The sequence below is a fragment of the Callithrix jacchus genome, chromosome X (assembly GCF_049354715.1).
Source record: "Callithrix jacchus isolate 240 chromosome X, calJac240_pri, whole genome shotgun sequence".
Lineage (NCBI taxonomy): Eukaryota > Metazoa > Chordata > Mammalia > Primates > Cebidae > Callithrix > Callithrix jacchus.
Window position 1 is genome coordinate 119,835,450 of NC_133524.1, and position 14,314 is coordinate 119,849,763.

General features: G+C 36.6%; 1 protein-coding gene across 25 annotated transcripts in view; it reads left to right on the forward strand.

The window, feature by feature from the left end:
- The window catches only part of STAG2 (STAG2 cohesin complex component), a 145,049-nt gene that overhangs the window by 122,150 nt on the left and 8,585 nt on the right, over nucleotides 1-14,314 (forward strand). For 13 of the 25 annotated variants that reach the window (XM_035288956.3, XM_078362338.1, XM_035288952.3 and 10 more), the window contains 5 exons: nucleotides 1,603-1,751; nucleotides 3,631-3,759; nucleotides 7,171-7,394; nucleotides 11,050-11,239; nucleotides 11,330-11,440. In XM_035288956.3, coding sequence (XP_035144847.1) covers nucleotides 1,603-1,751; nucleotides 3,631-3,759; nucleotides 7,171-7,394; nucleotides 11,050-11,239; nucleotides 11,330-11,440 — 803 coding nt within the window. The remainder of the gene's footprint in view (nucleotides 1-1,602; nucleotides 1,752-3,630; nucleotides 3,760-7,170; nucleotides 7,395-11,049; nucleotides 11,240-11,329; nucleotides 11,441-14,314) is intronic. The other 12 variants (XM_078362340.1, XM_035288961.3, XM_078362332.1 and 9 more) reach the window with 1 other exon arrangement.

Consider the following 14,314-nt stretch of genomic DNA (forward strand, 5'->3'; position numbering starts at 1 on the left):
GAACAAATGCAAATGATCCTTAATGTTTTCACTTCACAATAACCTTTTTATTTTTTAATGGCCTTGTTACTCTTTTTTATGCCTACATGAAACCTGATTTTTTAACAAAAATTAAATTGTGCATTCCATTTTGTAAGGCTGCATTTTAATATTAATAAATGCTGAACACATTTATGCCAATAAATAACTTCCTCAGCATCTTTTTTTTTGGAGCAGGAGAGGTTCATTTATTTTACTCCTAGATTTTTGTGAAGGTATAATTGAAAAGTAAGAATTCTGTATACTAAACAGTATACAGCATGATGTTTTGATATGTATGTATTGTGAAATGATTAAATTTAGCTAATTAACATAAACATTACATCACATACTTAGGGTAAGAACATTTAAGACTAACTGTCCTAGCAGTTTTTAGATAAACAGTACGGTACATTATTCTTAACTATAGTCACCATGCTATATGATAGATCTTCAGAAATTACTTATCCTGTCCTACTGGAACATTGTTCCCTTTGACCAACTTCTTAGCCTCCCCCAACCCCCAGTCCCTGGCAGCCACCATTCTATTCTCTGCTTCTATGAGTTCCACTTTTTAGAGTCCATACACAAGTAAGATCACATAGTAGTTGTCTTTGTGTGCCTTCCTTATTTCACGTCATATAATGTTTTCCAGGTTCATCTTTGTTTTCACGAATTACAGGATTTCCTTCTTTTTTAAAGCCTGAATAATATTCCATTGTCTGTGTGTGTAATGGAATGGAATATTATTTCTTTATCCATTCATGGACATTAAGTTTGATTCCACATCTTGGCTATTATGAATGATGCTGGAATCAGCATGAGAGTGTAGATATCTTCTCAACCTATGGATTTCATTTTCTCTGGGACTCAGAAGTCTTCCTTATTTTAAAAGGTTGACACATAATTGTACATATTTATGGGGTATACATAGTGATGTTTTGATACAATGTACAGTTATCAAAGCAGGATAATTAGCATATCCATTTTGACAACTATATAACATTCCATTTTATAGATTAGACCCCAATGTAACCAAAGTTTCCTTGTTTATGCTGAGGTGTTTTTTTTTTTAAACAATTTCTGCCATTATAAATAGCACTAAAACATTTTTTGTAGATAGTATTATGGATAAATATTCTTTTGGATAAAGTTCTGTAATTAGAATTGCTTTGTTAAAGAAGATTAAAATTCTTAAGCTTTCACTATTTCATGCTGAGAGTTCTTGATGTGAAGATTCACCACTTCAGTGTAAATAACAGAGCATGGTTGCCTAATAATTTTCTGGGTTTTCTTTTTCTTTATATTTTTATATGCTATGTTAATATCCAATTAATACCAGCAGAATAGCATTCTGCTAAAACTAACCTAAAGGGTTTCTTCTAATGTTAATAGCAACTTCCAGTTTAAATATATGAAGTACTGCAAGTTTGGTCATTTGTATCATGTTTTAATGTTTCGCCATAGAATACAGTGCCTCATGTATTCAACACCTATATTTTAAATGAAAATGTAATATTTTAAAAGATGTTAATCTCCAAGTATTAAGAACTTTAACATGCTTTCTTTCTTTCCCCCAAACAGCTTTTCAATGAAATGATACAGGAAAATGGCTATAATTTTGATAGATCATCCTCTACATTTAGTGGCATAAAAGAACTTGCTCGACGTTTTGCTTTAACTTTTGGACTTGATCAGTTGAAAACAAGAGAAGCCATTGCCATGCTACACAAGTAATCTCCAGATATTTTATTCAGCTCTCATGATTTTTAGTCATGAAACTTTTTTTTTTGTATTTAGCCCTTTCATTTGGAATAACTAAATTAAATTTATGCTTTATTATTAGCTTATAAATCTGTACCCTATCTCCTTTCTTAATTTTAAAGAACCAGTTATAGTGCTATCTCAATTAACAAATGAGTTGGGGCTGGGCCTGGTGCTCATACTTGTAATCCCAGCACTTTGTGAGGATGAGGCAGGTGGATCACTTGAGGCTAGGAGTTTGAAAACAGCCTGGCCAACGTGGTGAAACCCCGTCTCTACTAAAAATACAAAAATTAGCTGGGAGTGGTGGCATGCACCTCTAGTCCTAGCTACTCAGGTATGAGAATGGCTTGAACCTGGGAGGGAGAAGTTGCAGTGAGCCGAGATTGTGCCATCGCCCTCCAGCCTGGGTTGACAGAGTGAGACTCTGACTCAAAAACGACAACAACAACTAAAGAGTTGGGATTAAAATTGCGTTTATAAGCCTTTGTTTAAATTTAAACCATACAAAGTTTATGCGAATCAAAGCAGCCTAAAATCATCAAGCATTGCACAGCCTTTTTTTTTTTTAATCAACTTTTGTCATGATCTCATTGTTAGACAGAGAAATCTTTGAGGTTTGATTCCTTTGTCTCATGTTTTTTCTTTGGTTTTGTACTCCATTTTGTAGTGACCCTTTTCCATGTTTTGATCCACATCTTTCTATCTGCATATTTTGTTCTGCTTATCAAAATTGGAAGTCATTTTATACTGGGCATGTAATTTAGTGATCAATTGCACTTATAAAGTATGGGTACATTTTAGACCTTTAACATAACCAACGTTTGCTTATTAAAACCCTTTGTCTGTTACCTGTGAGTTAAAGAACCTTGCTTTTAGAGTCTTGGACTCTCCTTCATCTTGCTCATTTAATTATAAAAGTGTTAAATGTCTCTCTGAAAAAAATTTGCTGCTCTTGTTTAAGTTTTGCCTATACTCTATCAATTATTATTATCATTATTATTGTAGAGACAGGGTCTCACCATGTTGACCAGGCTGGTCTTGAACCTCTGGGCTCAGTGCTCTAGGCCACCCAGAGCACTGGTATTGCAGGCATGAACCACCACACGTGGCTTCCTCCCTCAACTCTAATTAACTCTCTCCTTTCACTTTGTTCTAAAACTCAAGTTTCTTTTTATGCCTGTTAATCTATTAGATGGTAATTTTACATAATATTTAAGGACTACCTATATAGTATTTTCAGAAATGATATCTTTTTTTTAATGTAATAGCCTTCCTTCTTTCCTCCTTGATTCCATCTGGATTGTTTTTAACTCAGTTACATTTTTGATAGTTACAATGTTGGGTTCTTATATTGAGGAATAGAGGTATTTATCATCACATAAATATAGTTAAAATGGGTTTTGGAGTTTAATTTTAAATTTTACTCTTGAATTGTTCATTACAAATATTTATTAATTATTTTTTATAGTTAGTTATATATGTTAGAGTAGGTCTCCTTTATTTCTTGAAAAATATAGATAATATGTTGATTGTTATGTGAGAGAATTTATGTTATTTTCTGTGGAAAAAAGTGCCGATTAAAGAATGCAGATACAGCAGACCATGTTCAAACTGAAAGCTAAGTGGTGTGTGTGTGTGTGTGTGTATGTGTGTGTGTGGTTCTAAAGAAAGTAACAGTGACATAAAATGTCAATGTATTTGCTCATTCTCACACTTAAAGCCTCGTTATTTTCTATTCCTCAAATTAAAAGCATGGCAAAGAAAGTAGCAAGTGAAATTTCCTAAGTTACTGACTTATAATAGTCCCTCAAATATTTATTTCAATTATTTTTCTTTTCTTTGCAGAGATGGTATAGAATTTGCTTTTAAAGAACCTAATCCACAAGGGGAGAGCCATCCACCTTTAAATTTGGCATTTCTTGATATTCTGAGTGAATTTTCTTCTAAACTACTCCGACAAGACAAAAGAACAGTGTATGTATTTGCTGGAAATGTCCTATTTAATTTCATTTTGGGATTCTTAAGGGTAGTTGTTATAGTTGGTTTCTCTTCCTTCTACTCACACAGAATTGTAGGATTGCATTAATGCATGAAAAACTTCATACTTCAATGACTTTATAATTTAAGGATTATAACTATGTTTTATACCTAATACTCTAATATTGTGAGTTCTCCTCCAGTATAGTTATGGCTTTTGAGGTGTAATTTGAATACATTATTTTTTTTAAAAGACCGGACTCACTGTGTTGCCCAGACAGCCTCGAACTCCTGGACTTAAGTGATTTTCCTGCCTTAATATGAGCAGCTGGGACTACAGGCATGAACTACTGTGCTTGGCTGCTTTTTGTATTCTTATTTGCATTCGTGCCTTAACCCAACTAAGGAGGGAGCATTTAAAAGACAATAATAAAGGCAATTCATCAGGAACATCCATTCTCTGTGTCTTGAGTGCTGGTCACACCGGAAGGTGGAAGTCTCTGTATTTTTTTTACTTTAACTGCTTTTCCCATCTTCAACAGACCATTTAAGCAGGGTACTTTTCTTGTTTAGTCTCCTATAATGGTGACTTACAAAAGAGCCCCCAAAATGGATTTAAATTCTCAGAAATCTTCTATCTTTCCCCATGGCTTTGAGGTATAAAAGGGCAGAAGAATATGAATACCTCATATTGTAGATAATCTTGTCTGAAAGCCCACTAGTATTTTGCATTTAAAGGCTTACAGATTTTATATGAAATTCTAAAGCAGACAAAACCAATGTATGGTGATAAAAATTACAGTGGCGGTTACTTCTAGTGTTGGAGAGTTTAAATGGGAACGCTAGGGTACTAGAGTTCTAGATCATGTTTTATTTTTATTTTTTGAAAGGAAGTCTTGTTCTGTCGCTCAGGCATGATCTAGGCCCACTGCAACCTCCACCTCCTGGGTTCAAGCAATTTTCCTGCGCTCAGCCTCTCACGTAGTTGGGATTACAGGCACGCACCACCATGCCTGGCTAATTTTGTATTTTTAGTAGAGACAAGGTTTCACCATGTTGGTCAGGGTGGTCTCAAACTCCTGACCTCAGGTGATCCTCTCTCCTTGGCCTCCCAAAGTGCTGGGATTACAGATGTTAACCACTGTGCCCTGCCGAATTCTATATCTTATTAGGTGTGTGGGTCACACAGGTCTGTGTTCAGTTGTAAAACTGATACAGCTGTGCTCTTAGTTTTGTGTGTTCTCTTACATATAAATTTATTCCATTCAAAATTGCATAAGCAGCATTAGATAAGTAAAAAAAAAACAAAAATGCCATTTCTCACCTAGCACATTAGGAAAAATTAAGCAGTCTGGTAGTGTCAAATAAATATTGTCAGGGATATGAGGCAGCAGAGCCTTCTATATATTGTTGGTGACAGTACAAGACCATTTTGTGGAGCTCTTTAGCAGTGCCTAGTAAAATTTAAGATTCTCTCTACCTTGTGATCCAGTAATTTCATTCATAAGTAGATACCTTGCAGAAACTCCTGAATACATGCACACGGAGACTGATAAAAGAATGATGGCTTTTGGACTGTTTGAAATAGTGAAAAACTCAAAACAACCTGAACACTCATCAACTGAAAGTGGATCAATAGATCGATATACAGTGGAATACCATACAACAGTAAAAAATGATAGATTTGGCTGGGTGTGGTGGCTCATGCCTGTAATCCCAACACTTAGAGAGGTCGAGGCAGGCACATCACAAAGTGAGGAATTTGAGACCATCCTGGCCAGTATGGTGAAACCCCGTCTCTACTAAAAATACAAAAATTAGCCAGACATGGTGGCACGTGCCTGTAGTCCCAGCTACTTGGGAGGCTGAGGTAGAAGAATCACTTGAACCCAGGAGGTGGAAGTTGCAGTGAGCTCAGATCACCCTACTGCACTCCAGCCTGGGTGACAGAACAAGATACCATTCCCCTCCCCCCCCACACACACAAAAAAGTCTAGGTTTAAAAAACAATGTTGAGTACAAAGAGCAGAGTACACAAGTGTACTATGATGTTTACAGACAACTATGTGTTAAGAGTACAGAATATGCACGGGGATGATAAGTAGTGGTAACCTCTGGACACAGGGAAGAAGCAAAATGGGGATAGCTTTAGTGCGGTCTGCTTATCTGTAATATCCTATTTAGGGATGTGGTAGGTACATAATTGTAAATCTCTCTACCAGTGAATATATTTTGGCTCAGGCTTTGCATCTTGTTGCAGACTTAACAGTTTTGGGAGTGGTAGCCAGATCACAGGCCACGCTTGGAGGAGTACTATACTACTATATATGATTGAAGTATATTATAATACAGAAAGACATACCGGGAGTAGGATGTGGCGATTCACACCCATAATCCCAGCATTTTGGGAGGTCGAGGTGGGCAGATCATTTTAGGTCAGGGGTTCGAGACCATCCTGGCCAACATGGTAAAACCCTGTCTCCAAAAAATACAAGAATTATCCAGGCGTGGTGGTGTGCACCTGTAATCCCAGCTACTCAGGAGGCTGAGGCAGGAGAATCACTTGAACCCAGGAGACAGAGATTGCAGTAAGCCAAGATGGGACCACTGCACTCCAGCCTTGGTGACAGAGTGAGGCTTGGTCTCAAAAGAAAAAAGAAAGGCATACTGAACAGCTAACAAAGCAGTAGGTTTTGTAACTGATGTCTCCTATTCTCTTTAATGCCGTTCACACTGGTAAATCTGAATTGATAGAAATTAGTCATTACAAAGACAGCAAATATTTGAATTCTACTTTACAGTTAATTGACAAATAATTGTCTTTATTTATTTGAAGCATAATTTAGCCTTATTGAATTCTTGGTATCAGAGCCTTGGACTTGAATTATGTTTATGCTGCCTACGTATTTTTATTACTATGGGATTACTTCTTAATTTTTATCATACTTTGTTTGGTCACCTGTAAAATTGGAAAACATTTCACTCATAGAACTGTAAGAATAGTTAAGGAACGTGAGAAAAAAAATACCTAGCACATAGTTGTCACATGAATGTTAGTTGAATTTTGATTGCAAAATTACATATAAGCCTTGAGATACTTGGATCCAAGGGTAGATCTATGATTTCCATCAGGCTGTAACTTATTTGCAGGTAGGAATCATACCATATTCATCTTTGTATTTGTCCCTAGTGCCTGGGACGTAATAGTTGCTTAGCAGATGTTAAATTGAATGCTCTGAATTATTTCATTTGATATGAAAATCTTGGCAGAGACCACATTGTTCATTAATGTCCTGATGAGGCTGTTTGAGTAGTGAAGTAATATGCTCGTGCTCACACAACTAACTAGGAGTTAATGTAACCTGCAGATTTTTGTATTAAAGCTAATGGTTTTTATTTCTTTTCAAGATATGTTTACTTGGAAAAGTTCATGACCTTTCAGATGTCACTCCGAAGAGAGGATGTGTGGCTACCACTGATGTCTTACCGAAATTCGTTGCTAGCTGGTGGTGATGATGACACCATGTCGGTCATTAGTGGAATCAGCAGCCGGGGGTCAACTGTGCGGAGTAAAAAATCCAAACCATCTACAGGAAAACGGAAAGTGGTTGAGGGCATGCAACTTTCACTCAGTAAGGATATAATTTATTCTCTTTATATTTAGCCCTAATGTTTACCAACTGAATTGTCATTAAGGTTCACCTTATTTTTTATCTGAAATGTGTTTGGTAGTAGCTTACAAAATGTGTCCGTTATGTGTAAACATGCCGCTGTAAGCGTTTTACATGCATAAACTCAGTTCTCACAACTTTTTGAGTACATCTTCATTTTTCAGATGACAGTATTTAGCACAGAGAGATGAAGTAACATACTCATGTCACACAGTTATTAAGATAGGAGAGCCATGCAGTTTCACTCTAGAGTGCCTGCTTTTTAAAATCAGTGCTACACTGTATGCATAGGGAAATGAACTCAGTATTGTAGAGCTAGTTATTACTCAAGAGATTGGATCATCTAGTTAAGGTAAAACAACAGATTCAGAGAGGTTTCAACTTCTGAATTTCTATGAAGAGGCCATTAATCATGAACAATTTCATAGAGATAGAGAGCTATCATATTTGAGGTAGGAATGCATTATGACACTTGAAGCTCTTAGAATCCTAGCACTCAGAGTTGGTTCAAAATGGGCCTGGGGACTTTTTTTCTTTTTCTTAGGAACTATTAAATTAGCATAGTTGTCAAAATTTGTCCCAGTTATTATTGTTGAATAGCAAACTACCTTAAAACTTAGGACGTAGCCAGCACCATCGTGTATAATGTCTCAGCTAGAAAGACTCAAAGACTGGTGGCTGAAATCACATGGAGGCATCTTCACTTACATATCTGATGCTGGCTGTCATTTGGGACCTCAGCTGTACTGTCTGCCATAACACCTACATGTGACTTCTCCATGTCAGCATATCACTAGGCTCCAAGAGCAAGTGTCCCAAAAGACCACAATTGGAAGCTGACAGTTTCTTAAGCCATGGGCCCAGAAACTGGCATAGCATAATTTCTGCCATATTCTGTTGGCCAAGCAATCACAGAGATTCTACGGGAAAGGGCATAATTTTCCACCTCTTAATGTGAGGAATGTCAAAGAATTTTGGGGTCATATTTTTAAATTGCCACATGACTCACCAACTTTTATTTGTCATCAAGTGTATCGTGTTTAAAACTTGATTGTCGTGTGAATTGTATCTTTTGTCCAGTAGTATAAAGGCATACATAACCTTATATTTCTAACTTGTATAGTTTTACAATGGTTAGTTATGCAGTCCCAACATCCCAGTTGATGGGGAAATCTCTTTTATTATCCTGGACTAAAGTAGTTAGGGCTGATGATTTATAAGCTAAACTTTTCTGTTTCTTAAATAGAAAATGTTATCAAATTAAAAGATAATGTTTCCTCGTATCACTAAATTTTTGAAAGTTTTTCTCATCTGAACCAGTAGTTAATTTTTATATGCTGGGCCATCAAATCTCTCTTTCTCTCTTTTTAGACCTCATGGAAACACATATGAATTGGTATTTATATTACATTTTACAAATAGATTATTAAACCAGATATTCAATTTTTACAGGAAGAGTCGATGCTCTTGTTCAAGTTTTTGGAGAGAACTATAGAAATTGAGACATTAATAAGTTAAAAGGAAGTGTGAATACTGATAGGTTGGCCAATTCAATGCGATTTTGAAGACAGTATTGAAGCCTAAATACAGTAGAACTTAAAGGCTGATGTAATTATATTGCAAAATGTGGAGTTAATAGAGTACTAGCCATTCGTGCTTCTTTCTTCTACTCTTATTTCGTAAAACCTTAAACACATTTGCACATATGTATAATCATCTTTTTTTTTCTTTTTGAGACAGAGTCTTACACTGTTGCCCAAGCTAGAGTGCAGTGGCGCAATCTCAGCTCTCTGCAACCTCCACCTCCTGGGTTCAAGCGATTCTTCTGCCTCAGCCTCCTGAGTAGCTGGGATTATAGGTGCCGCTTACCATGCCTGGCTAATTTTTGTATTTTTAGTAGAGATGGGGGTTTCACCATCTTGGCCAGGCTGGTCTCGAACTCCTGACATGATCCATCCGCCTCAGCCTCCCAAAGTGCTGGGATTACAGGCGTGAGCCACTGCACCTGGCCTCATATGTATAATCTTCTAATGAAATAGTTTTCTTCTAAATTCACAGTCACAAAGTGCTATCAGTTTTTTTCTCCCAGGTCAGTGATTTTAAAAATTACTATTCAGTAACAATTGCACACAAATTTGACTTACTAATTATGGCAACATTTACAGACATTTGAAAAAGTAGCTTTTGCAGGTATGAAACCTTTTTCTCTTTAGTTCAGTGCTTAACATCCATATGAATTTGCGGCCCCCTTGCAGTTGCTCTTACTACCTGCTCAGTGGTCTGCATCCCATAGTCTTGGGAACCAATCTCCTGTTACCACTTCTCACTCACCTAGGCCACACAGTTAGTCTCCTAAATGGTCTGTTTGCTTACCAGTATTCTGTTTTTAAGTTCACTCCCCACACTGCCACCACATGGACTAAAACATGTAACCCACCAAATTGCTTCCCTGCCTTAAAACTTTCAGCAGCAGTTTCCTATTACTTTAGCAGAGCTTATAAGATTTTCCACAATTTGATTCCTGCTTCTTTATCCAGCCTTGTCTTTTGCCTACTCTTTAAATCTTTATGCCCCAGGAGTAGCAAACTTTTAGTTTTGAACCATGTAAAATTGCCCTTTTTGTAGGTCAAATATCAGCAGATTAATAGGGTTCAGGCAACCAGGTACAGTGGCTCACACCTGTAATCCCAGCACTTTGGGAAGCTAAGGCAGGTAGATCACTTGAGGCCAGGAATTCAAGACCAGCCTGGCCAATGTGGTGAAACCCCGTTTCTACTAAAAATACAAAAATTAGCCAGACGTGGTAACGCATTCCTGTAATCTCAGCTAACTTGGGAGGCCGAAACAGGAGAATTGCTTGAACCCAGGAGGTGGTGGTTGCAGTGAGCCGAGATTGTGCCACTATACTCTAGCTTGGGTGACAAAGCGAGACTCTGTCTCAAAAAAAAAAAAAAAAGGTGTAGTCCTTGTTTCCTGCTGTAGTGTTCTTGCTTTATGTTCTCCCTGCCTAGAATGAAAAGCCTTCCCAGTTGATCTGATACCTACTGTAGTTAGAAGTTGCCTCTGGATAGCTGTCTCTGACCCCTTTCACTGCCCCCATTCCCCTTGTGCTTCCCTCTCTCCTTGCATTTACCACATTGTTGTTGTTGTTGTTTTTTTTTTGAGACAGAGTTTCGCTCTCGTTGCCCAGGCTGGAGTCTAATGGCACCATCTTGTCTCACTGCAACCTCTGTCTCCCAGGTTCAAATGATTCTCCTGCCTCAGCCTCCCAAGTAGCTGGGATTACCGGCATGCACCACCATGCCTGGCTAATTTTGTATTTTTCAGTAGAGAGGGGTTTCTCCATGTTGGCCAGTCTCAAGCTCCCGACTTTAGGTGATCTGCCCATCTGCTGGGATTATAGGCGTGAGCTACCACGCCCGGCCACCACATTGTATTTTAATTGCCTGTTGTTTTTTGTTTACAACTAGACTCTATGGCCGGGTCTTTGTTCCCTTGTTCCTATGACTAGCATGTGGAAAGCAACAGATGTTTATTGACCTGAACAGGTTGTATTAGATATCTGAATAGTCAGAATTAATGACTAAACCTCATTGTTGTTAATTTTCTTTTCCAGCTGAAGAAAGTAGTAGTAGTGATAGTATGTGGTTAAGCAGAGAACAAACACTGCACACCCCTGTTATGATGCAGACACCACAGCTCACCTCCACTATTATGAGAGAGCCCAAAAGATTACGGCCTGAGGATAGCTTCATGAGTGTCTATCCAATGCAGACGGAACATCATCAAACTCCTCTTGATTATAAGTAAGTACATTTGAACATTTTCTGTACTGTTAACTTTATTAATTACATAGAAAAAGTTAAGTTAAAAGAAGAATAAAATTCTCCTTGAAGCACGCAGGTAACATGGATGTTAGCTCAAAGACAACAAGAGGAAGCAAGGCAACAGCAGGAGAGAGCAGCAATGAGCTATGTTAAACTGCGAACTAATCTTCAGCATGCCATGTAAGTGAGAGTGCCTTATTGTCTGAGTCTAGGAAGTTCACTAATTCATTTTAACATTTTAATGTGTGCCTTATTTAAAAATTTCAGCAAACTCTCTAGAGTAACTTAAGCTGAAATAATCAAGGAACTAAAACTTGGTGTTTCCAACAGAAAAACAAAGTATTTTAATTTAAATATTACCTAGTTAGCCAAAGGACCAATCTTAGGTTGATGATCTGTTGGAAAAGTTTAAATAATCAATCCTTGTTTATTTTGGTACACAGCATTAAAAATACAGTTCTGTTACATCCTAATTGATTTTCCCAACTTAGTTCAGGCCCTCATCTCTCACCTGAACTATTGTATTAGCTTTCTAACTGGTTTTCTTCCCTCAAATCTCCCATTTATCTTCTCACCAAACCTTTCCCTTCACTCTCCCCCCGACTCCATCATTCACACCGCCATCAAGAATTACTATTCTAGAATAAAAATCTTACCATGTAACTCTTACTTAAAACCTTTCTGTGGCTCCCTATTGCCTGCTGGATAAACTCCAGACTTCCTTAGCTCATGGCATGCAAGATGTTTTAAAATATGGCCCCTGCCTACATTTTAGTATCATTTCCTAGTCCCTGGCAGCTGGTAAAATCATCATAAAAGAACAAGTTCAGGTGTCACCTTAACTGAAGCTTTGGTCATCTATACTCCCATAATGCTATGTATATCCACATTTCTTATAGAACTTGCCATGTTGTATTGTAAATATTTGTTTATGAGTTTGTCCCTTTTGTCTAGACTGTGAGCTCCTCAAGGGCAGGGAACCACATTCATTGCCTGTCAGTGCTTGGCACATAAAAGGTGCTAAGTAAATGTTCATTGAATGAATAAATGTTCAGTGCTGAAAAAAATGTAGTTTACCTTTTAAATACTTTGTTTTTACTGGATTATGTATGATAACTTTATAAATCTTTTTGCAATCTTCATTAGCTTTGGTTCCAGAAGAAGTGGCAGACAAGCAGTATTTAGATAATTTTTAAAAATGTCTTGATTGGTATACAGGGAAAAATGTGATGATTCTGATTAAGTTTTTGAGTTTGAAATGATTGTATTTATAATGTGGTATAAGTTTTACTATTGGAGGCAGTAGTTGTTACTTTCTTTTTTTAAAATTTATATTTTGTTCGGTTTTGTTGGTTTTTAGATAAGAATTTTACCTGTTTTTCTTATAAAATGATCATTTACTATGACTGGTGGCCTGCATAAATTTACTTTAGTTATCTCCATAGTGGTCTTAACCTCTAGAGATACCAGTTTACTCTATTACACATACAGATTGTCATCCTGACTCAGTTAACATGGTCATCATCTATATTATCACATGGTTCTATCCTCTTTTCTCTGTTTTTGTGGCCACATTCCTTTAATATAAGTTCTTATTTTACGCTGGATCCTAAAACTAATTTCTTGGCTTTTAACTAGTCACCAGTCCATAAATTCCAGAATTCTGCCATGCAATCATTTGGTCTATATCTCTCCCCATAAAACATTACACGGGTTCCTAAGATTCTCTATAGCATCTCATTACTGAGTACCATTTATCATTATTCTTTTGTTTGTAGTTTTGTTTTAATTCCCAATTATAGTTAATCTCCCCCCTGGCAACTACAAGAAATTATCTCAGTTAAATAACTTATTACCAGAGGATTATTTGGTGGTTGTACTATAAGTCATCTATTGCCTGGGATGCTAAAGTATTTTCATCTTAACAATGACTTTTCTATAATGGTATCTGCCCTGTAACTAAAAATACTTCTAGATTATCTTTCCTACTTTTCATAGCTTAAATCACATATATCTTCCTTGTACTTCAAACAAAATTCAGAATGCCTTTCTGATGTTTCTGTCACATGGTCCATACAGCACATATATTCCCTTCACGGTTGCCTCCACAAAATATAGTAAAATTGTCTTTCTATCCAGAATTGTTAGGAAATAAGGACCGTTATAAACATATTTGTCCAAGTAACATGGATCAGATATTATATCTTGTTATCTTTATATCTTTTAAGAACCAGCATAGTATTGTGTAAATTGTAAGCATTCAGTAAATAATTGCTGGAGTTTTGGCAATTTTCTTGACTGTGGGGGTGTCTTTGGATGAGAAAAGAAGGTAATATTGGCTGATCTGGGCTAATTTGTGAACGTAATTTATTCCCCATAATTATGTAATAACATACAGAGCTTTTGGTCTTAGGTTTTTTATTTTAAATTTCTATATATGTCTTAGTTTTGAGTTTCACAGGGCACATGAATTGAGTTTCAGCCTGAGTGTTCCTCCTTTCTTCCTGTGGCAGAATTAATCCCTTCTTTTAGTATATCCTTATAACACTTGATGCCTTGTTTTGTTGTAATATTTATCACATTTTGTCATAATTAATTGTTTATCTCTGTTTACCATTATAGACTGTAAGCTCCTTGAGGGCAGGAATCATGTCTTAGTTTTATTCATCTCTTTTTTTTTAACATCCATGGGATGCAATAGAAGCATAGGATGCAATGCAGTAGGCATTGTGTGTGTGTGCGCACATGGGTGGTACACATTACGTACTAAATGAATGAGGGAGTGTGATGGGTAAAATTAGCATTATATATTGATGAAAATATATGTATTCTGAAAATGTCATTTCTTTGGTCTCTGTTTTATGTTTGTTTATTAATTTGTACCCTGCCTACTTTCAAAAAGGATTTGAGGTATCTTGTATGTTCCCATGTGGGAAATTCTCATTGAACCTTGTATATGGGATATCAGAACTATAAAGCTAAATGTACTGAAGTAATATAGAATAAATGTAATTCCTTAGCATTTTTAGACAAGTGAACATTGGGGTTTTGACA